General features: G+C 52.1%; 2 protein-coding genes across 4 annotated transcripts in view; one reads left to right on the forward strand and one right to left on the reverse strand.

Annotated features, from left to right (window-relative positions):
* LGR6 (leucine rich repeat containing G protein-coupled receptor 6) overlaps positions 1–9,009 on the forward strand; it is a 99,441-nt gene extending 90,432 nt beyond the window's left edge. For both annotated transcript variants that reach the window (XM_068541902.1, XM_068541903.1), the window contains 2 exons: positions 2,598–2,678; positions 5,523–9,009. In XM_068541902.1, coding sequence (XP_068398003.1) covers positions 2,598–2,678; positions 5,523–6,784 — 1,343 coding nt within the window. In that variant the 3' untranslated portion in view covers positions 6,785–9,009. The remainder of the gene's footprint in view (positions 1–2,597; positions 2,679–5,522) is intronic.
* A 7,000-nt stretch (positions 9,010–16,009) lies between these two features.
* On the reverse strand, positions 16,010–27,385 carry UBE2T (ubiquitin conjugating enzyme E2 T). 2 transcript variants are annotated; one of them, XM_068541904.1, is made up of 7 exons: positions 27,318–27,385; positions 19,194–19,364; positions 18,550–18,619; positions 17,416–17,521; positions 17,202–17,300; positions 16,990–17,067; positions 16,010–16,396 (listed from the first exon to the last, which is right to left on the reverse strand). In XM_068541904.1, exons 2-7 carry the CDS (start codon positions 19,300–19,302, stop codon positions 16,271–16,273), a joined length of 588 nt encoding a protein of 195 aa, XP_068398005.1. In that variant the 5' UTR covers positions 19,303–19,364; positions 27,318–27,385; the 3' UTR covers positions 16,010–16,270. The 2 variants fall into 2 exon arrangements, with proteins under 2 accessions (XP_068398005.1, XP_068398007.1); XM_068541906.1 differs by lacking the exon at positions 27,318–27,385 and having other exon boundaries at positions 19,190–19,326.

Below are 27,385 nucleotides of genomic sequence, written 5' to 3' on the forward strand. Positions count from 1 at the left end.
GTGTCAGTGCACAAGCTAAACAGAAAGATCCGATCTAAACACGTAGGAACACTCACGCCAGTGTAGACGGACCCAGCTTCTAACTCCAGCAGACCACTCACGGGTTGGGTCACCGCGGACACGGCCTTGCGGAGCCTCCGTTTCTTATCCGTAAACCGGGAGCGGCGTTCGCGCCCCACAGGCCGTCGGGAGCGTTGAAGAGCCCACAGACAGAAGCGTGTGCCCTCCGTCCACGGTGGCTGCTCAGGGAGGGGCCTCTGGCTGGACACGCAGGAGTGTAGCTGGGAGCCCAGGAGGCGCCGTGGGCGGGCGAAGGGGACTGGAGCCCTCCCGGGAGAGCGTGAGGCCCGGCAGGGGCAGCAGCTTCCCCGGGGCGGTCTGGGTGTCTGCCGTCCACTCCGCAGGGATGGAAGGAGGGGTGGAAACCTTCCTTCCTGAAAGTGAAACTCCACCAGGCCGGAGTCTGGGAGAACCACAGGGCATCGGGATGGTGGGCGGCCATTGCCATAACGGCGCCAGGGCAGGGCCCCACTGCCTGAGGAGCTGCTGAGCCTAGGAGGGGGCCAGGGCCGCGGCTACAGCCGTATCCCACTCCCCCCTCGGTGAAGAGCGGTCCTTAGCACTTTGGCTGTGACCTTACAGCCTCAGACGGAGTCCACGGGCCCCAGCTCTTGCATCTCATCCGGGCATTTTGATTTCCAAGCACTGCTGAGCTCCGTTCTGCGGAGCAGGAAGGGTGGCGAGGGATGGAATGCTAGGCTGTGGGCACAGCCCGGCCCCCTGCCCACCCAACAGCGCCCGGGCCATGGGCGGCTCCACAGGGCCTCCCTGCCTCCAGGGAAAGCTCCCAACTGAACTGTTTACCCTTTAAGTGGGAGGAAGGCTCCACACAGGAAGCAGACATGTGAGCTGAAGGCGGGGACAAGTGTGACAAACGGTCGCCTGCCTGGGCCTGGCCTGTACACGGTGAAGAGCCCAATGGCCCAACTCCCTAACCTTCCAGGAGAGGCAGTTTCCCCCGCCTACCCCAACCCAACTCCAGAAACTTTCCAGGAACTCCCTGGCGGTCCAGTGGTTAGGACTCGGCGCTCTCACTGCCAGGGGCCCGGGTTCAGTCCGTGGTCGGGGAACTAAGATCCCACAAGCCTCGAGGGGGATCTCCCAATGATGAATTATCGCTGCAAGAGAGAGTTTTGTCTTCATCAACTGTAAACTGGTTTAGTTATCATTTATCATTTCAATATTCTTAAAGAATTTATGGCCCCTGAGATGTCCACCCCCCTGGAGACTGCAGGCCCTGGTTTAAGAAACAGCACAAGAGCGAATAAGGAAAATAATGCCATTTGATTCAAACACGTTTGGAGTTCCTTTAACAAGGGATTTGCCTTTCTAATCCTATTTTCTCAGACTAACAGAATGGCAGAGCCTAGACTTAGAATTGGAAGGATGGTTAAAGATGATCTAGTCTATCTGCTAACGCAGCAGAGAAACGCCCTTCTCACACTGGAGTCTTTCTGCTCCAGTCTCTCTCTCCAGTTACGCACACCGCGTGCATCTGTAGAGCTCCCCCGACCGACCGTCTCCCCGTCCCCCCACCTTGGCTCTGCGGCCCAGCCAGGCTCGGTCTGCGTTCCGCTCTGTTGCTCACTGGCTGTGAGACCCAAGGCAAGGTCTTCGCTTCAAGGAGCCGTTCCCTCACCTGTCCGATGATGCCCGGGGCTGCCTGCCTCCTGCGGCTGTGCGGAGGGTCAGTGAGCTGGTGGGGATGAGGACTCAGCAGGCGCGGGGCCTGGAGGATGAGAGCTGGGGGAGCCCCAGCCCTGGCGCCAGGTGACCGCCTCATGGGTGCAGCGTACGTGGCCACGGCTCCTCGAGAGCAGGGCCGCGTCTCGTCCGCCCCACGTGCCCCCCACCTGTGCCCAACGCCCAGCACAGGGTACTGCGCTCAGCACACGCGACCTCTTTGTTGGACACTCTGATGGTGGGAGCTTGTTTGTGTAGGAAGAACCAGAACTTCTCCCTCTGGATCATGATTTGCCTCCTTCTGTGACCCGTGTGCGGATGTTGTTCTGCCGTCCGGGACCATCAGCACGTCGGGGTGTAATGATGCCTGCGGGCCGGCAGCCCTTTGAGGACGGCGTTCCTCCCCTCACCCTGCCTTTCCCGAGTCCAGCACCCCCAGCGGCTCGGCCGTCGTCACCTCCTCCGAGCGCGTCCCGCTCGCTGCTCTGTCCGTTGCAGTGTGCAGGGCTCCCGGCTGGACACGGAGTCAGAGCGGTGGGCTGGCCCGTGTGGAGGGCCCCCACCAGCAGGGCAGCCTCCCCTGACTCTGCGCAGCTGCCTGGGAGGACATGGGGGCACTCGGTGTCTGAGTTACAGGAAGAGCAGGTCTTAGGTGTAAAGGGCCACAGGCGGATAATAGGGAGCTGACCAGAGGTTTGCCCCCGAGGGTAGAAACATTTGTGCAGGGCCGCTGGGAGGCCCCGTGCCCAGCAGGTGAATCGGGACAACATCTCAGAAGGGTGGGGTTTTGGAGAAAGGTGGGGCTTGACCCACGCCAAGACCAGGGTCTGAGCCAGTTTCTGGTCTCCCCTCAGATGATGGGGACCCGGACGAGCTCCAGCTGGAGATGGAGGACCCCAGGCCACACCCCACTGTCCAGTGCAGCCCTGTTCCAGGTGAGAGGGGTGCCTCGGGTGGGGGAGGGCAGGGACCGGGGAAGGAGCGTTACGGAAAGTGGGGTCCAGCTGCTCGCCTTTTGAAAGCCAATACTCGAGAGACAAGGTCGGTGGAAAGGAAAGTTTGCTTTACTTTGGAGGCTGGCAACCTGGGAGGGGGAGGGTGGACTCATGTCCAAAGGCCGACTCCCCCCACCAAAAATCGATGGGCAAGAGCTTTTACGGGGGCGTTTCAGGGATGTACGGGCAGAGGGAGGGGCTACATGCAGAAACAGCACAGTCAGCTCTGACGGTCACCTTGACATTGGTCACTGGTGGTCTCGTCAGCGTCATCTTGATTGTTTTAAGTACAGTTAGGCTTCAGTTCCAGGGTCGGTTTGTTTCCATTTCTTCAGGCCAGTTCTCAGAATTGTGACAGCGTATGTCATGGCTACAATCTGTTCATCATGTAGTTAACTTCTTCCAGCTGGCGGGGGCGGGTTTCAGTATCTATAAAACAGCTCAAAGGACATGGCTCAGAATATTATCTACAGCCCTTGAGGAGGAACTGAAGCGCCTTGACTTTGCTCAATGACTATTATTACTTAGTCCTGTTTGACTATTTCCTTTGCTTCTGCATTTTCTCACTTCTCTGATTAAACTTATTCTTTGGTTAAAACCGACAAGAGGCAGGCGGAGGACATGGGGGTGGGGAGGACCATAGGGTCCTGCTCCGTTTCAGGAGCCCCCGACTCTTTTGTGAGTTCAGCCTCTTCTGGTCATTCCTGGGGAAGGGGCTGTCGTCCCCCTTCGGTGGCTGCTTGCGGGGAGCGGGAGAGGGGGAGGGGAGGGGGAGTCAAAGCGACATTTACGAATCGCCAGAGGTTATGCAGCCAGGAGGAAATTTCTCTCAGTGAAGAGACCCCACTGCTCAGGGCGGGGGTGCGGGGCTGGCTCGTCTGAGACCCGCAGAGTTCGAGCAGGGGCAGCACCCTGCAAGGCCCCCTTCTCCATCCCTCCCCACTCCATCCCAGGAGGGGTGCCGTCTCTCGTAGGTAAAGCTCTCCAGGGCGTAAAACACCGGGTGTCCCGGGGGGCTCCTTCCAGCACTGTCCGCTCCTTAATGGCTGAGGAAGCCTCCTTCAGTCTCCCCTAAATCCATCTTGCTGTCAAGAAACAAAGAGAATTCCCCTTTGGTCCAGCCCAGCCTCTGTGTTTAGCGTGAAGCCCCAGGCCGCCCCAGAGGCAGCAGCGGCCACGGGAGCCGGGCCGGGAACCGTCGGACGAGTGGAAGGCAGTGGACAGCGTCCCTCTCGCCAGCTCTCCAGCCCCGCCAGCCCCGCCCAGGCCCCACAGCACACGCGCCCCGCGCTTCGCGGCTGTAGCGCGCCCTCTAGTGCCCGCAGCGGCAAGCGCACCAGCGCACCTGGAGGGGCAGGTGCGTGTTCGCGCGGCCTCTGAAAACCGGTGATCAGCAGCGATGACGTAAAAGGAGAAGCTCCAAAAGACAAAATCCAACTTGCACTCACTTTTACAATAGCTCATACAAATTGCCAGATAAATTCTGGTGCGCCCACATTCACTGCACAGACATCTAAAACATGTTTTTCAGTAATATAACAATATGGGGAAGTGTGCATGATAAAACTTTAACTTAAAAAAGAGAATAAGAAACTGTGGGACGTCCCTGGTGGTGCAGTGGTTAAGAATCCACCTGCCAATGCAGGCGACAAAGGTTCAGTCCCTCGTCCGGGAAGATCCCACGTGCCGCGGAGCAACTAAGCCCGTGCGCCACAACTACTGAGCCTGCGCTCTAGAGCCCACGTGCCACAACTACCGAAGCCCGCGCACCTAGAGCCCGTGCTCCGCAACAAGAGAAGCCACCGCAATGAGAAGCTCGCGCACCACAACGAAGACCCAACGCGGCCAAATAAATAAATTTTAAAAGAGAGAATGAGGAACTATATACAGTGAAGTCCCAATGTCGTCAAAAAAATCTGTATGTATATATGTACTTCTTAAAACTGATAGAAAACATAGCAAAATGATGCGTTTCTTTGAGGAGCGGGACCACAAGCAGTTTTAATCTTTCCATGTTAACGTTTTCCAGTTTTTCTACAATTGACATCTGTTATTTGGTAATCAGAAAAAAAAATGTTTAAAAAATAGCTGTCACAAATCCTCTCAAATCCCCAAGCCACTTAGCAGCACATTGAAGAACAGGAGTCCAAGGTCAAGATGGATGAAGAAACAAAGGTGTCCAGAGTTACGAGGTGGTTTGAGGACAGGGCCTGGACAGAGAGATGGACAACGCCAGGCTCTCCCACATCCAGTGCAGAACCAGACGGGAAAACCCCAGGGGCCACCTGCCCTCTGATGTTCTCAGTAGGCTTTGCCCGCAACACTGACCCGGTCGTGAGCATTAAACGTGGCCGAGGAACCAGAGAGAGCCCACCTGGCCAGGCTCCTCGTGGCGGGGCCCTGGGTGCCGCTCTGCGGGTTGGCCCCAGCCTGTCCCTAGGGCTGCTGCCCTGGCCGCTCCTCCAGGCTAGCCTGCCCCTTCCTTGCTTCTGGACGCTGCTCTGTGGGGAGGGCTGCTCTGCCTGATGTTTCCCCAAGGCTGGTCCGTGCTGCCTTAGTCTGCACCGTGTGTGCGTTTCTCACATGTCTGTGCCTCTGTGTCCTGGGCTGGTGTCCACCCCCTGCAGCTCGTGGAAGAAGCCCTCCTTCTGTGTCCCCTCTGCTCCTCCCCCAGACCCACCAGGAGTCCTGAGACTCCCGGTGGCCGGCAGGGCTGCCCTGCAGGTGGATGAGGCTGTGTCAGCCCCGGGGCCCCAGGCTAGAGTCCGGTCCTCTCTCCCACAGGCCCCTTCAAGCCCTGCGAGCACCTCTTCGAGAGCTGGGGCGTCCGCCTGGCTGTGTGGGCCGTTGTGCTGCTCTCCGTGCTCTGCAACGGGCTGGTGCTGCTGAGCCTGTCCGCAGCCGGGCCCGGCCCCCTGCCCCCGGTCAAGTTCGTGGTGGGGGCCATCGCAGGGGCCAACACCCTGACTGGCCTCTCCTGTGGCCTCCTCGCCTCGGTGGACGCGCTGACCTTCGGCCGGTTCGCGGAGTACGGCGCCCGCTGGGAGTCGGGCCCGGGCTGCCGGGCCACGGGCTTCCTGGCCGTGCTGGGCTCCGAGGCCTCGGTGCTGCTGCTGACCCTGGCCGCCGTGCACTGCAGCGTGGCCGTGGCCTGCGTGCGGGCCCGAGGGAAGGCGCCGGCCCCGGGCAGCTTGCGCGCGGGGGCCCTGGGCTGCCTGGTGCTGGCGGGGCTGGCGGCCGCCCTGCCACTGGCCTCCGTGGGTGAGTACGGGGCCTCCCCGCTCTGCCTGCCGTACGCCCCGCCCGACAGCCGGCCGGCCGCCCTGGGCTTCGCCGTGGCGCTGGTGATGCTGAACGCCATCTGCTTCCTGGCGGTGGCCGCAGCCTACGTCAGGCTCTCCTGCGACCTGCCCAGGGCCGAGCTGGAGGCCGTGTGGGACTGCGCCGCCGTGCGCCACGTGGCCTGTCTCACCTTCGCCGACGGGCTCCTCTACTGCCCCGTGGCCTTCCTGAGCCTGGCGTCCGCGCTGGGCCTCTTCCCCGTCACCCCCGAGGCTGTCAAGTCCGTGCTGCTCCTGGTGCTGCCCCTGCCCGCCTGCCTCAACCCCCTGCTCTACCTGCTCTTCAGCCCCCACTTCCGGGAGGACCTGCGGCGGCTCCGGCCCTGCCCGGGGGCCCCGGGGCCCCTCGCCCTGGCGGCCGCCGGCCAGCTGGAGCCGAGCTCCTGCGACTCCACCCAGGCCCTGGTGGCCTTCTCGGACGTGGAGCTCATCCTGGAGGCCTCCGAGGCGGGCCGGCCCCCCGGGCTGGAGACCTACGGCTTCACCTCCGTGACCCTCGCCCCCTGCCAGCAGCCCGGGGGCTCCCGGCCGGAGGGCAGCCACTTTGCGGAGCCAGAGGGAACCCGCTTTGGGAACCGGCCACCCGCCGTGGACGGCGGACAGCCGCGGGGGGCTGAGGGGTCCGTGCCAGCGGGGGGAGTCCGGGCGGGGGCCGGGGGCTTCCAGGCGTCTGGCTCTGCCTCGGCCTCGGCCTCACACTTGTAAATGTCCTCTCCGTTCCCCTACGCCCCTCCCCTCCCGCCCCCTCCGTGAAGGACGCTGCTTGTAAAATAAACCCCGGCAGATGTCCCTGCTCTCTCAGGCCACCGCTGTGTGTCCTTGGCCTGGTTTCCCCTCGGCCCTGCTCTGGCCTCTTCCCTGTCGCGTCTGAGGCTGAGGACCAGAGGTCTGGACGTTTGTCCGCTTAAGGGAAATGAGAGGAGCAGGGGACAGTGACGGGGCTGGGGGCCCCAGCGGCCCAGGATCAGGTGCGATGGGCAGGGGCCCTCACGGAGGCCAAGAAGGGGCCGCCAGGGCATCTCCCCTTGCTCCGGGACTGGATGCACATGTGCTCTGTGCCCCACTGGTCCTGAACATGCTGCTCAAAAGACTCCTGTGAAAATAAGTTCCTGAAGATAGGACATTGTACCCCTTTCTTAGAGATTCAGGGTGCACGTCAGTGTGGTAAAGAGACAGGAGAATCCCACAGCAGTGAGATCTGTTGAACTTGCTTTAAGCCAGTTCCCCAAACTATTGAACGATAGGTTTTGGTTTGCCGGTTGGGTTTTCGTGGAATATCTACTGGCGTCTCACAGACCAGCCCTCGTCTCTCCCAGGGGCCCCCTTCTGCACCACCTGGTGACATCACAAGAGGCCACCAGTCCTGAAAGCCCGGTCCTGGGAGCTGGACCCTGTCAACCAGATGTGACCTTCTTGTCCCTCTTGTCCTGCCCTGAAAAGAGCGGGGAGCGGGCTGCTGCCCCGCGTTCCAGCCTCAGACCCCGGCACGGGGCAGGTGGAAGGGCTCCCAGCCACCAGAGAAGCTTCCGCCCTCGTGCGACGGAGGGTTCCTGGCTCCCGGCTGCCTTCCTGTGGTTCCTGTGGTTCTCCGTCTTCCACCTTCTGCCCCAAGCCTGGCCCTTCCTCTGTGCCCCAGGCCCTGCCCTCTAGGGGGCACAGGGAGCCCCTGGCCAGCGCCTGGGGGGATATTTGTGTTGCGTGTTGGGTTGCAGGAAGCGTCACCCAGGCCTGGGACTCCTGGGCACCCCAGATTGGCTGGGACCTTCTGCCTTTCCCGTCGTGGCCTCCCTCCCTTACTTTTTACCAGGGCACCCCCTCCCTGCCCCCAAATACAGGATGAGGCGTGAGAGCCGGGGCTCGGAAGAGGGTGAGACCTGTCCAGGGCACCCCGACATCTGCCACGTCGGGATGGGAGTCGGAATCCGGGACCCAGCAGGACCCAGCGCTCCCCGAGTGCTGTCGTGGTCCTGAGCCAGCCCCCTAGGGCCTCGCTCCTAGGATGGCCTGGGTAGGTCCTTCTATTGGTAGTTTCATGGCCTGCGGCCCAGTGTCTCTTTGTCTCCCTGCCCTCCCCTCGAAGTGGAAATTCTCAACAGGAGTCGCCAAAGCCACCAGGTGGGGTGGAGGGATGAGGTGGGGACCACGGTGGAACCGGCACATTTTCAATCTCATTCTAAGTCAAGCTGAGTCGCCTGGCCTCTCCCAGGCTCTGAAGCCAGACGTGCTGCCCTGGTGCCACAGAAGAGCCCCAGGGCCCAGGCACGGGGCCAGCCCCGGCAGGAGCTCGCCAGTGGTGGTGGATTCATTTGTCAGCCGGTGATGTGAGAACCCCGGTCTCTCCACCTCCCGGGGTTGATCAGGAGCCTCTCGTGGAAGCAGGTCGCTCTACCTTGGTGCTGAGAAGTAGTGACTCTTCTGTGAGAAAGGAGTTCTCTGAGACGCCCCAGGGACGGACAGCAAAGGGGGTGTGATTTTGGGAGCCTCGACTTCTGGGAGGTCGCCCAGGCCCCTCCCTGGGTGACCACCGTCCCCCCGGAGTCGGAGCTGTTGCTGGGTGGGCCGGGGGGGAGGACGGCCCCGCGTTGGAGCCCAGGAGTCGTGGGACCCATACCTGCATTGGCCTCTCCCACGAGGAGGGGCTGGGGCTTCAGGGCTGCAAACTCGAGGGCAGCCCCACCGCTGTCTGTGTTCTATTCCCAACCAGCTGGGCATTGGCCAGGGCTCCACCTTTTGGTTGCAGGAGAGGTGTTTGCCAGGAACTGTTCTTGTTATTCAAAAGCCTCGTAGATGTTGTACGTTCACCCAACACGAGAGGTGAAGTAAAGTTTCTTCGTGTTCGCCTGGCTTTCCTGCAAGTCGGTGTGTCAATCCTTGGTTCTGTCCGTTGTGATCAGTAGAAGATTATGAAGATAGGTATATCATCGATTAAACTCAGCGTCAAAAGCCAAATAATTCAATGCATGTAGATGCCTTTGTTTTGGATTGATGACATATTCTGAGATGGTGCCCACGGGGAAGAGTCCGTCCCAGGGGCCGTGGTGGTGGAGATGCTGGTTCCCGCCGCCCTGGCCTCTGACAGTCCTGCCGTGGAACACTCACAGTGCCCACCCGTCTCCCCGGACCTCCTGCAGCAGAGGATTCTGAGCAGCTCTGTCCACACCGTGAGGAAACCCCTGCTCAGGGCTGGGTGCGAGGCCGCGGTTACGGAGCCTCAGGCTGGGCCTTCCCTTTGCCGTGCCCCCTCCACCTCAAGCTTCGAACCTCCTTCCCAGCTTTCCCCGTCCAGGGTTGGGGAGTGGGGAGGACTGACGACGGTTCCCCGCAGGCCCGAGTAGGTGAGGACGGTGCGCGGCCGTGGAACCCCTGACCCATTCTGGCCTCTGTGCTGGTGCACCCTGCCAGGGTGGGCCCCGGGCTCTCCGAGCTGTGAGTATCGATCGGAGCCTTCTGATAAAGAAGCACCAGTGAAGCCCCCAGGTCCCCCGGCCCCTCTCCTCTTCTCTCTGGTGGGTCTGTGGGCACGGGGCAGGGGCTGCTCTGAGAGAGGAGGGTGCCCTGTCCCCTGGGCTCTGGGGCGTCGGGGCACAGCCGAGGGGCGATCGGGATCACCCCGCCCACCCAGATTTAAGCGCCTTTGTGCGCCTGGCACTGGGTTAGAGAGAACGCCCGAGCCATGGGGTTTCTATCCTCAGACTCTGAGCACCCTCGACCCTTCCTGACACTGCGAACCCCAAATACTCCGCTTGCCTTCCTGTCCTTGGCTGACCGTCTCGGCCTACTTTCTGCCCTGGGAATCTTCTCCCCCACCCTCTCTTCAGACTGGGATGGTGTCCCCAAGACCATGCGGTGGGCCCCTTCTCAGGGTGGGGGAAACGGATTGGGTTCCAGGAAAAGCTGCGACCCCTGGATGAGCCGCCCTGGCCGGCGCCCGACTCCCTCCTGGGAGAACAGCGGTGCACGCCGCTCCTTCGGGATGGAGCTCCGACCCCCATCCTTCCGGCCCATCCGCAGGGGAGGCCACTCAGCTGCCCTCCGTACACTGTTCGGGTTGGGAGGAAGGGTGTTTCTTAAAAGGAAATCGTGTAGAGCAGGAAGGGAGGCAGAATCTCAGCAAATCGAAGGCCAGGAAGAGCCTCAGGGCTGGGCTCACGGGTCTGAAGCCCGAGGGCTGGGCTGTGGTGAGGCCACGCTGAGATGGGGGAGTGTGAGCTCCCCCGACGGCTCTGCCCCGTCTGCAGCCTCCTCTGCGCCCCTTCCGTTCCTTAGTTTTGGATAAGTATCAATAATACACTCACGTGGTTCGAAGAGCACGTATCTTTTCAACTGTCCCCCCATGCCCGCACCCTGCCACCGTCCCTGACCCTCACTGGTTACCACCACTACAGTTTTCTTCTACATCCTTCCAGAGTGTTTTCCTGCACAAACAACAAGCATGTATGTTCTTACGCGTCGTACCACAGCGTACCACGCTTCTGCTTCTGCTTGTTCACCTACTTATACAGCCCGTATCAGTGGAGAAACGCTCTCATTTTCAAAGAATCCTAGCTGATCTCCTGTTATGTGGATGGAGCATACACTTTATTCATCCCCCTTCGTGGGCATTTGAGTTGCTTGATCTTTTGCTCTTACACACGACACTGCAGCCACTGGCCATGTGTCCTTCACTGCACTTGTCATACACCCGTGAGGTACCTTCCCAGAAGTGGAACTGTGGGGTCAAAGGCCACTTACAAGTCACGACATCTTCTCTTTACCTCGTAGCTCCTTTTGATGAATGGTCTGTGTTTATTCTGCTTCCGGGGGCCTCCCTGTGAGCCCTGCTCTCCCTCGAGGCCCCACGGTGCATCCCTCGCTTCAGCTCCTGGGCTGGTGGCCTTGTTTTCTCTTGGGGTTTCCGAGGCAACGTCCTGAGAGGTTGAGTGAGAATCCGACTAGCCGGGTATCCTTCTCTCCACCAGGCCAAACCATAGGTCAAAGGTCAACTGATGGGTTGACCACTCAGGCCAGGCCCCTTACCCTGGTCCCCTGAAGGGCAGTGTGTGGGCAGGTGTGTCTGGGGGGGGGTCCTGCTAGAGTTTAATCCCAGCTAAACCACCTACTAGTTGACTGAATTTTGTCAGGTTAATCATCTTCCCCATGTATAAAATGGGAATAATAATCTCAAACTCAAACAAACACTTTTAAAAGAATTTCAAAATAATTTATAAAAAGTGCTGGGACATCCCTGGCGGTCCAGTGGTTAGGACAGTGAGCTTCCGCTGCAGGGGCCTGGGTTCAATCCCTGGTCGGGGAACTAAGATCCCACATGCCGCTGGGCACGGCCAAAAGATATTTTTAAAAAAAGGTGCCCAGTAAAGTATCTCGTATATAAAAGAATAAATAAATCAAAAGAAACAAGTACATGTAAGCAGATCCTACTCTCAAGGGGCCGTCTGGCAGGGGGATGGGAGCTAAGCCATCCCGTCCCCGAAAAGGGCCACCCTGACACTCAGCCTTGGGTCTGTTGTCACAGCGTCGTCAGAAGGAGGCAGAGCCGCAGACGCCTCAGCGGTGAGACCCAAGGGCCGCCGCGTGCCCGCCCCTCTGTCTGGGGAGCAGCCCTCCGAGGGACCACGGTGGCTGAAGTTCCGCCCTGTGGCTTCTTTCTCCTTGGGGTGGGCCTGTGCCTCGGGTGCCTGTTGCTCTGGCCCAGTGGCCGCTTTCCTCCTTCTGGGAACATCGATTCCACTTCAGCAACTGCCCCCACCGCCCCCTAATGCATGCGGCTTGCCGGGGGACTCGGCTCCGGGTCCAGTGGTGGCCGTGACCCCGGCTTCTCGGCTTATTCTCTCTCTGCCACAGCGATGGGTCCGAGGACGGGCTCCCATCTCCGGGGCTCCCAGCGACCTGGGGAAAGCATGACTGGACCCCTCGGTGTGTGAAGCGATGATTCCTGTGCTCGGGTGCGAGTGTGAGATCTGTCGCTCGGCTAGAGAAGACCCCTCTCTCAACACCCCCCCGCCCAAAGCCCGGAGTAAACCCACTCACCTCTTAGCAACCCCTGGGGGAAGAGGGCAGCTGTGAATGGGGTTTGGACGGGCAAGGAGGGTGGGCGGGGTGGGCTGTCAGGTGGGGAGAGTGGTGCTGGGAGGGGGTCCGCAGGGCAGAGGGGGAGGGGTGGAGGAAGGGGAGGGTGGAGGGGGAGGACGGAGGGGCAGGAGGCCAGCCTCCTGGCTTCCTCCCTGAACCTGACCCCTGCAGGCTCTCCCCTGGGAGCTCACAGGTGGCTTCAGAATCACAGGACCGTCAGTTGGCAGCACAGGGACACACCTTAGGGAGCATCCACGCCCCCTCCTCATCGGGTGGAGGAGGCACCACCCCACAGCTGCCCGGGGGCCGAGGGGCAGATACACAAAAGCCAGAACAGTGTCTTGTGTAGTCGGTACATGGGGTCGTGGAGTTGGTCCAGCCTGGGTTCAGCTCCCAGACCTTCCATTGACAACCTGCTGTCCTGAGGTCTTACTTGACTTCTCTGTCTCATTATCAGTAACATGGAAATGACAATGGTACCTAAGCTCTGAAGGTTATTGAAAAGATTAAAGGAGATTTTTCATGTAAAGAGCTTAGCTTAGTTCCTGGCACCTAGTAAGTACTTGAGAGATGTTAGATGTTATTACTTAATCCAAAAACCAAGGAGAAACTGGGGCTCTGAGCTGTCTTCCGGCTCAGCCTTGAGCACACTTGACAAGGAAGAGGAAGGGTCCCCAGAGGAGCCGCTCCCAAGAAGGCTGGCAACCTGGGCTCGGAGCCTGGCAGGAAGGCTGTGGGTTCGCAGGGGTCCATGGGTGACGGTGCCAGGGACCCCGGGCCACGAGAGAGGAGCATCCCCTGGCACGGGCCAAGGTGGCTGGTGAGCTGTCAGCAGGGGGAAGCTGGGGGCTCCCCAGAGAGGACGTGTCCAGGTGGTCCCTCAAACATACCTCCGGGTCTGGGGAGAACCTGGAGACTCAACCTCACCTCCAGGGCAGCCGCCTCTGATGGGGGGTCTGGGGGAAAGCGGCTCAGCAGGCCTTTCTCCAAAGCCGAGCTGCAAGGTCCTGCTTAAAGGGAGGCAGCGATGGGTGGGAGGATGGAGGTCCGGCCCAGTGGGAGGTGGGGTCGGGGAGAGGCAAGCCCACGAGGGGGAGAAACCGAGGGGACCTGTCACCTGATGGAGGCTGAAAGCTGGGGCGGATGGGCGCTCGGGGGGCCCCGGCAGGAGCCATGCTGACTGGGCAGAAGGAGAAAGTGCAGGCGTAGCTTCTGGGCACAGAGACCTACCTGCGCCCACCACCCCGCCTCTCACAGCCGCCCGGGCTCCCTGTGTGGGATCCAGGCCTCCCAGCGGCCAGTCAGCCCGGGGGTCACCCCCCCCCCCCCGGCCCCCCCGCCCCCCATCCTTCCCTCCCCCAGGCTGCCCCAACCTAAACAGGGCAACCTCAGGGAGCTGCTTGCTGATGGAAAAATAACTTGGCTGGGAAAAGGAGCTTTATTTGTCTGTGCTGAATTCCCGCCGCAGCCGAAGGGTAAAGAGCTAGTCTCCAGCCTCAGCCCGCAAGGTGGGTGCTAAGATCTGTTCCTACTTAGATTTTGGGGAGCCGCAGGGGCAGCAGGAGAGGATACTTGGAATCCGCAGGGTCTCTGGGATCAGTCACGACGTCATCTCCTCTCCGACTCGGGGGAACGGCGCAGCTTGCTTGTCCTGGCAAGCAGCGCTTTGGGGCCTTACGTGGCTGGACCGTTGTCCCTGCCCCCCGCCCCTGCTAAGCTCGCGGGGTCGGCCCCGTGCTGGGCGCTCTGGGTGCAGCACCCCGGTCAGCCCCCACAAACTGTCCCCTCCTTCTACAGGACAAACCCAAAGCGTGGAGAGGTTGAGCAGGGCTCTGGGGGCGCACGGTTGGTGAGCAGCACTGCCTGGGCCGGGCCAGGGTCTCCTGGACGCGTGTTCATGCTTTTGATGCTTTTCCATCCTTCCCTGGGCTGGGGGCGGGGCTGGGCTTCCTCACCTCCCTCTTCTCTCACTCCTGTTCTCTGCCCAAGTCCCCTGTGCTTGTCAACCCAGAGATGGAGGGATGGCTTCTAATAACTCCTGGCTTTGGTATTTCTTGCAATTAATGCAAAGGCCCTTGTGGCCACTGTGTCCCAGCACTTGGGGTGGACTCACTGGCAGACGGGTACAGGGCCATGAGGTACACCAGGTAATGGCCACGGCTCCTCCAGAGGGGCCGGACAAGGGCGTCCCAGGGCAGCTACGTGGGCTGAGACCATCACAGTCCAGGTAGAGTCAGGGGGACGGCACAGGCCAGAGGGGCTGGCGTGCCGAGATTGGAGGGGGCCAGTGCGGCTCAGCGCGGTGTACAGAGCAGAGGGTGTGCGGGGAGGGGAGGCTCAGGGAAGGCACTGGAGGGTTTCAGGAGGAGGTGCAATCTGGCTTTTTCATCATCTGAAGATGTTCTTGCTGCTGTGAGGAGCATGGACCGCAGAGGGTCCAGGCTGGAGGCCAGGGGACAAGGTACCGGCCGTGACGGCAGTGCAGGTGAGAGACCTGGTGGTGGCCAGCTGTGGAGGGGGCTTGTCCTTTCCCACAACGACCCCTAAGGCCATCCCGCTTCACACCTGGCCTGCACCCCCATCAGCACCATCAGCACTTGGTGTCTCCCTGCCACAGTGGCTGGTTTTTCCACCGCCGCTGGACGTGAACAAGAAACACACGACCCTGAGGGCTGCTGGTCACTCCAGGAGGGGAAGAAGCTGAGGGAGGGAACGGTGAGGACGGATGCCAGCTGCAAGAGACAGCCTCTGAACCACCAACCCAGACGCCCGCCCTGGCCCCAACTCCCGGTAAACAGGGCAGAGAACTTCCTGGGTATTATCACCAGCCAGCTGGATCTCATAGCTGAAAGCATCCTGGCTGATATACTAATGGCATTTAGAAACCCCAAATCTGACTTAAATGCGCCCAAGTATAGGAGACAAGCCTGGAACAAAATTAATTCCTGGGCTTTAACAAGAGAACAGTAGCTGATTTTGAGAAATGGGTTCAAGAATTATGTAGAAGTTGGAAATTTATGAAATGGGGCGGGGGGACACAGAGGAAATTTACATTTTTGGTTGAGGCTGTCGTCTGTCGCTACCACTCGTGCTCTAAGGCAGGCCGCTGCCGAGCGCAGGGCGGTTCTGCAGTGGATGAAGGGAAATTGCTTGCTCACTGGAGGCACCCTGCGTGCACGGTGCCCAGCCTGGCACAGGACTACCAGCCTGGGATACGGGCGGGACATGACAGTCTCTTTCTCTGCCTAGGCGGCCCCAACATCTGCTCTCACTCGGCACCTCGTTCCACTTCAGCCGATTTCTGCCCAAATCTATCTTCTCCGTCATCTAAACAGAATGATAAGCACAAGCCCAAGTGTACTGTAAAGTCACGAGCAGGGATTCGAGCTTGCACCTTAGTACTTGCCGTGAAATGAGGCTAGAGACAGAAAGGATTGTGAAAATCCATGTAAATCTGTATGATTATCTGGTTAATCCCATGCCTGATTTTCTCACCATTATATTCTAAAACACTTGGCACACAGCAGGTGTTCAGTCACTATTTGTTGAACAAACAAAAGTTATACCACAGCCATGTAAGTAAAGTCACAGAAAGCGCAAGCTGCAAGAAACATTAACAGAAGGGTAATTATCTTATCCCCACACTGTGTTTAAGACTTCTGAAAACCTAGAATCCCGGAAGCGTGACAGTCACCAGATTGTCTCTAAGGCTATTTGACCCCCACGTCCATCATTCAGTGTCCTGAGTGATGCTGGTGAGTTGGCAAAACAAAGGACAACAATTCCAAATATTTTCACGTTCTTACTGTATAGCTCTCTGGCCAGTTTGCTCCCAGACACACATTCAGGATAAACACATACTCAACACTAAATGATTATTTATTTTCCAGGTTTACAAGTTTTGGAATACATATGTATGAGCTAAATAAAACAAACTACGCTCAGAGAATCAATGTAGAGCAGAACATATAAATACACAAGGTCTGTTTCACAGGATACAAAAATGATAATGCCATCAAATACAAAGAAAAACATTCCAGAAATGTAAGCAAATTGGACCATGCTGGCAAAGAACGCTGGCAAAGAACATATTAACTAAGACGGGCCTGGACAAACCCCACCCTAAACATCAGGGCAAAATTTCTTTTCTACGCCCCCCGGGTGCCTGGCTCTCCTTTTCTGTGCTGCGCTGTGTCCTTCTGAGTCACCCGCCTCGGGGGGGCTATCAGGCGTCTCTTCTTCATCAGCCTAAAAGGGAGCAGGCGGGGTAGAGCACAAGGTTCACACCGACTATTCTCCCAGGTCCTTCTCTGCTGCCTCCTGGATAGGACATTCTCTCCGACAACAGCTTCCCCCATCCTCTGTACTGTTTTAACTTTTAATTCTTCTCACAAGTGACCCTAACTGCTGCGTAACTCAGCCTGAAGCGCGGGACAGCTCAGCGACAACCTCATGTGCTCATCTCCGCTCCTCAAGTTTGTCTTTTGTTAAATGAGGAAACTACCGATGTAAAACGGGGACGTTTCTCCTTCTCCCTTCCTCCACGTCCATGTCCCCTCCTGCCCTCCCCGACTCCTGCAAAGAGCTCCTTCTGGCCTAAACAACAGACCTCGGCTGCCCTGTGGTGGCATGGGTGGACCGCAGCTGCCGGGCAACCCTGCAGCCGGTTGAGCTATCTGCTGAGTAATGATGTAGAAGGCTGCGGTAGGAGGAGATCAACCGGCCATCCCAGTGTCCAGTACGAACTTGGCACATCTAATAAACACTTACACACACAGAGACACATTCACGCTTAACAGAGCAACAACAGGAGTGCAGTCAGAGCTGTACAGACACCCTACCTTCTGTCTCGCGTGCTTCTCTGTCCACTGCCTGGCATTCCTGAGGAAGACTGGCTTGTTGTATTTAAACTCTGAGGACTAAGATGGAAGCAGACAGTCAATGGAGAGAGAAGGGGCTTGGTAACCAAGCTGCAGCCGCTACGCGACCCTCCCCAACGGAGAGCAGGACGTGGGGAAAGCAGGCCGCGAGCGGGGGGGCCGGGGGCGCTTACAATGTCGGCCATGAGCGGGTCATCAGGGTTGGGCTCGGCCATGAGCTGCTGAACAGAAGTCAGCAGGGTCGCGATGTTGAGGGACGGTCTCCAGGCGCCCTAGGCAGACAGACAGACAGACAGACAGCGGCCCTAAGAACGTGCTTCTCTAACACAGGTTTTAGAGCCGAGGACCACGGAAGGCGAGAGGGTCGCCTCTGCTCCCACCACTCACTTTTGGCGGCAATTTGAGAACATCTAAACAAATCCTTCCAGCGGAATCGATGTTGGGATGGTAGATGGGAGTCAGAAATCGGATCTGAGGAGGTTCAAATGGGTACCTTTGAAAGCGCAGGAGAATACGGAAGTTTTACTAAAATACTGCTTCTTACATTATAAACAGCTGCTGGTGACTAATGAGGACGACAGCCTTTGAGAGGCAAATCTTTGCTCTTGCCAAATTTTTATTACAAAAATTTATGAACAGTAGAAAAGTTGAAATAATAGTACTGAAAACCCTCTTATACCCACCACCTGGATCAAACCCCTTCACCCTCTAAATACTTCAGCCTGTCTCTCCTAAGAATAAGGTCCCTCTCCGATAGAGCTGCAAAACTATCAGTATACCTGTGAAAAAAATATACAAACTATTTTCCAATATCATCTACTACTCAGATTTCCTCAATTTTCCCCCCATTTTTTTTTTTTACAGATGGGTGTTGAAAAACAGGATCCAATTTTGATTTATACACTGCGTTTGGAAAATCCCTATCGGTCTCAGAACTGACGCCCCCCGTGATTACTGAGCTGCTTCTCTCAGGACTTGTAACAAGCCTGGCCTGGTGAACAGGTGTCTACAAATCACAAATTACACTACAGCTACCACTCCCCTGATAAGAGCCTTACAGGAGACCTGTATTAAAAGGGCCTTAACACAGAGGCAGAGAGAATGGTGGCTGCCAGGTGCCGGGGGAGCCAGTGTTTAATGGGTGCGGGGTTTCAGGTTGGGAAGACGAAGAAGTTCTGGAGATGCATGAGGGGGACGGCTGGATGACAATGTGAATGCATTTAATGCCACGGAACCATGTGCTTAAAAACGGTTTAGACGGTCAATTTTATGTATATTTTACTACAGTGACGGGCAGGGGGTGGGGTGGGGCTGAGGCCTAGATGTGATCCAGCTCAGGGTTAAGAAAAAGAAATCGAACTCCAGAGACATGAAATAACCTGCCCAAGGTCACATTAAGTCATGGTTAAGACGAGGATTAAAATCCAGGTCCTTTAACTCCTGCATTCAACACTCTACGACACTGCTGTCTTCCAGTAACTGCGCTTTACCCTGGAAATTTAGGATATAGTTCACACTGACCTCTCAGGAATGTTAACTTCCAGCTTGAAAACACCTTTTTCATAAGGTGTGTTTGCTCCACCTAATATCTCTTAAAAGAAAAAAAAAAAGAAGAACAAAACGTCAAGAGGTAATCAGATGATCTGAATTACCACACCCCATGGACCTAATGAAGTCTGGTCCTAACGGAAAAGCTGGGTCTGGGACAGAAACTCTCTCAGGGCTTAACAAGTCCCCATGCAATGTACCAGTGTACTCAAAGTTGGTGTCAAACAAAGAATACACAGGAGATCAAAACAGAAGGTGGACAACGCTGGCCTCAGATCCCATACAACCTGCAGTTCTGCTTTGGTTGGAACGCAGTGTTCTGAACGCTTACGTTTCCCATCTGGCCTCACAGATATTTGAGAAGGTGAGCTTTGGTACTAACACTGCTTCAGAGCTGATACCCAGATCTTGGCTTACAAATCAGTAAAAGATGGAATCAAAGGCCAAAGAAGAAATGTCATGGAAACCTTTTATAAATGTAAACAACATTAGGTAGAAAGATGGCGGGGCACTTTGACCTTGCAATTGTCCCCTACTTTAGAAGAACACACAGGTGTTCAAACTTCAGCACAACCTTTGACAGGGTCGTGACCCGTCACGCCTGGTGCGATACCTACGAGCTCGCAGATCTTCCATTCGGTCCCCATCCTGCCAGCATGTGATGCCCGGGGGCGGCTCCGCGGCCAGCAGGCTCAGCTCTCTCTTCAGACGGGATGCTCTCTGCATGACCCCAGGGAGAAGCACCCACACACGGTTCCCAGCGCCGCACTCAACACTGGCTGGGATCCCTGGGGAGAAAAGGGGCACCCACAAAAGGGTCAGTAACAGTGACCCCAGTTTTTAGCACACGGTTTCAATTCACTGAAGGACAAAGTCCTCATATTAATCTCTATTCTGAGATGGGAGTCTGAGTTTTTTCTGTTTCCTTCTAGTTATCTATTCAAGCAAACACATCTAAAAAAATAAAGTATAAAACAATGCAAAAATTTCTACAAAGACTCTACATGCTTTAAATTAATGTCTGTCTCCACCGATAAATAATTAACTACTGAGGCAGAGCCTGGGTGTAGTTTTGCTCACCACTGCGTCCTCAGGTGCCCAGCAGAGAAACGGACGGTCAAGTACTAGCTGTGGGGGGAGAGCAAGGGCAGTGACGGGGGACAGTCATCACTCCGAGAGGTTTATAAACTAATGCTTCAAGGTCTGGGGTTTTCTCCACGTAGTTTGGACTCCACGTACTTCTCAACCCTTCAGAGTCCACTCGGTCAATTTCACCTTTCTTTAGTATTTCCAATCTTCTTTCCTTCTTCCCGTCAACACTCAAACAAGTTCAACATCTCTCTCATCTAACACAAGCCCCTCCCCCCCCCTTCTCGGCCCCACTCCCCCCTCTGGCCGCCTCTGGCTCCACAGGTGAGTCACAAACACCACCTCCCAGTCTGCTGCCGTCTCTACACTTCATTCATGACATTTTTGACAAATACATAATATTAATGTAATCAATTACATTAATATTTACACTTTTGTGTATGAAAATTTTCCTTACCTCCACACTTAGATACTTTCACATTTAAGTCTTCGATCCACTAGTAATCAATTTGTGTGTATAGTGTGTGTAGGGGTCCAAGTCTGAATTATTTCCCTCATATGAAAAACCAATTGTCCTAGTCCCATTTATTGAAAAGTCCATCTTTTCCCTGCTGATGTTGTCATAAATTTCCATACACGTATGGCCCTGTTTTGGGATTATCGAATTTGTTTAACTGATCAACTGTATTATCTTTCAGCCAATACCCCACTGCTTTAATTATAGATTATTAGTAAGACCTGGTATATGGGAAGGTGAGTTCTTCCCCCTTGTTCTTTTTCTTCAGGAATGCCTTGGTTATTTCTTAGTCCTCTGCTCTCCCATATGAATTTTAGAACAGTTTAAAAAGTCTACAAATATATACATACACACACACACACACACACACACACACACACACACACACACACATAGAAAGCTGCTGTGATTTGGACTGGAATTCCACTGACTCCACAGATCAATTTTGGGAGAACTGACATCTTTATGGTAGTGAGTCCTACAATTCATGAACATGCTATGTTCAGGTCTTTCTGGATGCTTTTCAATAGTTTTATAATTTTCTCTATAAAGAGTTTACCTTTTGTTAGATTCATTCCTAAGTACTTTATATTTTTATCTTTTTTAAAACTCTATTTTCTCCCCATTTCTTATTGATATATGTAAATATAGTAGATTTTTAACCAAAACTTTATAATGCTAATGATGCATCTGTTTGGGAGGTGGGCTGCGGTTGGTAATTCTACATATATCATCCATGAATAATCAGTTTATTTCTTCCCTTCTAACCTTTTTCCTGTCTTCTATTCTGGCTGTAGCTTCCAGTACAATGCTGAACAAAAGAGCTGATAGCTGGTATTCTTATCCTATTCCTAACCTTAGAGGAAAAACTTTCAACACTATTGCTTATGGGTAAGACTAGCCTATAATTTTCCTTCCTAATTTCGCCATCAGTTATCAAAGTTAAGCTGGCCTCCTGACATGAGTTAGTTTGACATCCTATAGAAGAATCTGGGAGATTATCTGTTTCTAAGATGTTTGACAGAATGATACCTGGTAATGGCGTTTTCAATGTGAGAAGATTTTAAACTACAAATCCAATTTCTTTAAATATTACAGCATTATTTAAGCTTTCTATTTCTTCTTGAGTCAATTTTGGCAAGTTAAATTTTTCTACAAATTTATCTATTGCATTGTTTTACATTTATTTGTATAGAGTTATCTTTTCAATTTTGACATATAATGCTATACATTGCTTTCTAAGTACCGGTGCATTACAAAGTTTTGATACGTAGAATGTTTATTCCTCTATTCTCAATATTTTCTAATTTCCATTACGATTTCTTTAATTTATTTAGAAACAGGTTTCTCAATTATCAAACATGCAGGAGCTTCAGAGTTGTATTTACTATTGATTTCTAATATGTAGCTTTTCAAATCCTTTGAAATGTGTTGAGTTTGCTTTATTGCAAAATATGCAGTCGATGTTCATAAATGTCCCAGGTGTGCTTATAGGTAAGACTGCCCCAAAGTTACAGGCTCAGCGTTCTCTACACGCCCACTAGAGAGGTGTGCTGGTCGTGTTGCTCAAATCTTCTCCATCCTTACTGATTTTCCCTCCTCTGTGATTTATCAGTAATGAGAGTGATGTTTATTGAGAGTAGATCATTCTGATGCGAAATCTCTTAATTTCTCCTTGTAGTTTTATCAATTTTTGTCTTATATATTTTAGGCTAAGCTGTTAGATACACACAAATTTAGAACTGCTACATATTCCTAGCAAATTATAGCTTTTATCACTAGCAAAGAGCCCTTCTATTCCCCGGTAATGCCTTTTTCTTAAAGTGTATCTTACGTTAAAGCTACTCCAGCTTTCTTCTGGTTGGTATTTGCTGAGACATCATTTTCCATCTTTTTATTTTCAATCTTTCTGCATCTTTACACTTTAGATGTGCCTCTTGTATATGTCTGGATTGTTTAAACCCAGTCTTTAAATCTTTATCTTTTAATTGGTACATATAATATATTTACATTTACCGATACATTAGTTATCGATTACCATAAAACCACTCGAAACTTAGTGAACAAAAACGACCACCGTTTTGTTTGCTATAATTCTGTGGGTCAGCAATTTGAGCTGGGCTCAGCTTAACAATACTTCTTTTGGTCTTGTCTGGGATTACTAATGTGGCTGAAGTCATCTGGGGGCTCTACTGGCAGCTGAATGGACTGGGAGGTCTAAGCTGGGGTGGTTCATCTCTCTTCCACCTCTGATGGGAGGACCGGCAAAGTCACGTTGAAAAGGGGCACACAGCATGAGTTGGGAGGAATGATGGCCATCTTTGCAAACAACCTACCACAATCATAATTACTGACATGTTTATATGTTTCCATATCTTATTTTATATTTTCCATTTGTCCTTTTTCTAATTTTCTTTTCCTCTTCTTTTGGGTTGATTTATTTTCTCATTCCATTTCCCATCTACTAGCTTGAAAGCTATAAACCATATTTGTATTTTTTTCTTAAATTACCACATAGATTTTAACATGCATATTTAACTCATCAAAGTCTAAAGTTACCATTAGCCTCCTCCCAAACAATACAAAGACACTAGAATGACTTAACTCTGATCACAACCTTCACTGTTGACTTATACTGTTTTCTACTTTGATTCTATCATTTTCTTTAAATCCAACAAGGCATTGTTATTACTATTTTATACACTCAAAGTATAAGAAATACTGGGTGAAAAATTTCCAAATATTAAAAAAATAACAACCTACAAACCCAGGAAGATAGGAGCTACCCAAGCAGGGTAAATACAAAGAAAACCACACCTAGGCTAGGCATGTTAGAATAGCAAGAATGACAAGGATGGTAAATAACTATATAAGTATATTCCATATGTTCAAGACGTAGAGAAGAGCATGAGCATGTTAAGAAGAAACATGGAAGATATAAAAAAAAAAAGATGCAAATTAAACGTCTAGAAATGAAAAACACCATGTCTGAGATTAAAAATATACTGGATGGGATTAACAGCAGACGAGACAGTGTAGAAGATTAATGAATTTTAAGACACAGTGATAAATACAATCCAAAACCAAACAGTGTAAAAAACCATAAAGAAATGATCAGACCCTTATCAAGTGCCTGTGGGGACACGGAAACCTCTGGCTTCCGAGTACTTAATCAAAGGCTGCCCGTCAGTTGCCAAGGAGCTTAAAGATCTCGTAAGTTAAATGTTCAGCGAGGATGGAGTGTCAAGAGGGTGTCCCAGAGGCTAACAGTAGGAATGGCAGCACTCCTCACATCTTTGCCCATCCTAAGCAAGGTGAAGGAGATGTAAAAGACCAAAATTCACTTATATGGATATGCAGGTTTGTCTACCAGACCCTTCTATGAGTTACTGTCTTAAATGACATATTATTTTATACTGCTAAACTTTCACAAAAGAGAATGGTTGAAAGATATGATATGTAGTAAGAACATTCTGGATGAATAAGGGCAATAAGCATTCTAAGTATTCCACATACAAGAACACCAGATAAAAGTGTATACTGTGAAACCCTTAATCAAGGACTTCCATGGTAGTCATCAGACAGCACAAACGTCAGATAAACACATTAAAGAATTGTATGTTTTATCCACCAGATGTGTTTAACAGTACTGAAGGGACTTTAGAGATCATCTAGTTCAACTTTTTAAAAATACAGACAAAAAAAAAAAAAAGACAAAACAAGTGAAATGGCTTGATTTTTCTGTTTAAAAACTAACTAATGGTTATTTCTGGATCACTGTGACTATGAATAAATAACTTTCTTTTAAAACTTTTTTCTAGAATGATTATATTATTTATAGAATGAGAACAGTAAGTTATTATAGGAAAAAGCATCCTATTTCCCCTTAAAAAGAATTTCTGGATCTACCTGAATGAGTTTGCCAGGTTGTGCCCAGTTTCCAGCTTCTAAAGTCTTCATTTCCCTTCAACTAAGATTTCTTAACTACCAAGGGAAATCCCAGTTTTCTAAGACCAATTGTAAGAGCTTCAACAAAAACAGCTTGAAGATGTAACATCAGCTCACCCTGCTAAATGTCCAGTACCTGAATTCTAATAACACAACCCTATCCTGACAGCTTCTCTAATAGCATAAACCCCATAAGAACAGAGCCAATGGTGCGCACGCAAATTCCATGTCCCAGGGGAGTCCAGACCAGGGTTGTCAGATGAAATACAGAATGCCCAGTTAAATCTCAATTCAAATAAATAAGTTTTTAGTATAAGTATGTCCTAAAAAAAGAAAAATTAAAAAAGAACAGAATATTAGTGATAACATTAAACAGACTTGAGTTGGGAGAGGGAAGAGAGAAAAAATGTTTGAAGAAATAACAGCCAATAAGTTCTCAAATATGATGAAAACTATAAACTCAGATTCAAAATGCTCATGGAGCCACAAGCATAAGAAACATGAAGAAAACACCAAGACACATCCTTATTAAACTGCAGAAAACCAGTGATAAAAAGTTTAAAAAGCATCAAGAGGAAAAAGAAGTCATATTATGTACAGAGGAACAAAGGAAAAAAGGCAGCAAATGTCTCCTCAGAGACAATGCATGCCGGAGGACAGTGGAACCACATCTTTAAAATATGGAAAGAGAAAACTGTTGACTTAGAATTCTATATCTGGCAAAAATTAAGGAGATAAAATGGAAAAATAATTAAACATAAGAGTAAATCTTTGCGGCCTTGCATTGGGCAAAGTCTTCTTACATATGACACCAAGAGCACAAGAGACAAAAGAAAAAATAAACTGAATTTCATCAAACTTAAAAGCTTTTGTGCTTCAAGAACATCACGAAGAAAGAAAGTGAGGGATCTCCCTGGTGGCACAGTGGTTAAGAATGCAGGGGACACGGGTTCGATCCCTGGTCTGGGAAGATCCCACATGCTGTGGAGCAACTAAGCCTGTGCGCCACAACTACTGAAGCTCATGCGCACCGCAACAAGAGAAGCCACTGCAATGAGAAGCCCACGCACGGCAACAAAGAGTAGCCCCTGCTCTCTGTAACTAGAGAAAGCCCGTGCAGCAACGAAGACCCAGAACAGCCAAAAAAAAAAAAAAGAAAGTGAGAAAACAATACATAGTAGGAGAGAAAACATTTACAAATCATACACTTGATAAGGAACTTATTTGTTTCCAGAACATATAAATAACTCAATAATGAAAAGACAACCTGATTAAAAAATGGACAAAGGATCTGAATAGGTATTTCTCCAAAGAGATACACAAATAATTCAATAAGCACGTGAAAAGATGCACAACATCATTAGTCACTAGGGAAATGCAAATCAAAACCACAACAAGCTGTAACTTCACAACCACTAAGATAACTATAACCAAAAAGACAGCATCTAAGTGTTGGCGAGGGATGTGGAGACACAAATCCTCATATGTTGCTGGTGGAAATGCAAAACGATGCAGCTGCTTTGGAAAACAATCTGCCAGTTCCTCAAAACAGTTAACAAGGAGTAACTTATAACCCTGTAATTCTACTCCTAGGTATATAATCAAGAGAACTGAAAACATATCTACATAAAAATCTGTACATGAATGGTCACAGCAGCATTATTCATAATAGCCAAAAAATGGAAACAATCCAAATGTCTGTCAACTGAAGAATGGATAAACGAAACGGGGAATGTCCATACAATGGACTATCATTCTGCAATGAAGAGAAATAAAGTGATTCACCAATTCCACTTCTGGGAATACATCCAAAGGAAACAACTCTAACTTGAAAAGATATCTGCATCCTCATGTTCAAAGTGTTATTAACAATAGCCAAGACTCAGAAACAACATCCATCAATGGATGAACAGCTAAAGAAGTTGTGGGATGTATACACAATTGAATACTATTTAGCCATAAAAAAGAGGAAATCCTACCATTTGCAGCAAGATGAATGGACCTTGAAGGCATTATACTAAGTGAAATAGGTCAAAGACAAATACTGTATGACCTCACTCACTTATATGTGGAAAAGGTCACATTTCAGGATCTGGTTCTCAGTTTTGTAGTCTAAAACTTCAACTTGGCAGTAAACCTAGATTTGATAGGGCTTAGACGTACTAATTCATGCCAAGCTCACTCACAAAGACTTAAACATTAACTGAAAGGTCAATTTATTAATTTGTAAAACTACAGTAAAATTTTTAACTCCACATATTCTCTCCCTAAGTTATTCCTACTTGGAAAACTAATTATAATCAGAAGATTACCTGGTGGTCATAGATTGTAGTTAGGAGGACGATAGCAACTTATGATAATCATAAACTTAAATTGAGGCAGCTATCTTAACCATATGTTTAAGGGTGACTAAGTTTGTGTATTGGTTGGGTCAAGGTACTCTCCTGAACTGGGGTGCAAACACAAAGGGTCCTTTGGTTCTCCTTCTAATCTCCAGGGCTGTTGCTCCTCCACAATTGACACACTCAGAAATATTTAAATAGAATTAGTAACACTACAGGCAAATTAATACGTTAAATAGAATCAATTACACTACAACAGTCATTCATGTAAGTTATTCCAAATTTCCTTAGCCACACCTTTAAGACCATCATCTCTGGGACCAATTACTTTACTAGGTAATTAACCACTATTTTTATATACTGATCCTCACCACTTTTTCTCAGTAAGCAGACACTGGGAATCAATGACAATAAAACAAATATGCACAAGTCATAGAGTGTCGGGGGGAGGCAGGGGTACGTCTGAGGGGGCAGGGAGGAGGCGGGGGAGCGGGGCCGGCAGGGAGAATGTGTAGGGGAGACAGAGGAGGTAGCGGGACGGCCGGGGGGAGGGGCATATCTGGAAGGGATGGGGGAGGCCCGGGGGCTGGGAGGGGGCGGCCGCTGGGGCGTGGTGTTGGCAGCTAGATGGCTGGGGCGGCCGGGGGACAGGGAGACAGGCCGGGGGCGCGCGCCCGCCACGGCTGTCAAGACATCCATCCCAAGCCTCCGTTCCACAGCCGATAGTCGGAGAAGAGGAAGGTCCCCCGACAGGCAGAAAGCCACCAACCCACCCACCCACCGCCCCACCGCAGACCCCCACGGGCGGCCTCTCTGCAGAAGAGCCGGAGGACCCGCTCCCTCACCTGCGCTGACTCCCCTCGCGCTGCAGCGGCACAGACCAGCCTGCACCGCGCCTGCACAAGCTCGACGG

Source organism: Eschrichtius robustus, chromosome 3 (assembly GCF_028021215.1).
Source record: "Eschrichtius robustus isolate mEscRob2 chromosome 3, mEscRob2.pri, whole genome shotgun sequence".
In the NCBI taxonomy this organism is placed as follows: Eukaryota; Metazoa; Chordata; class Mammalia; order Artiodactyla; family Eschrichtiidae; genus Eschrichtius; species Eschrichtius robustus.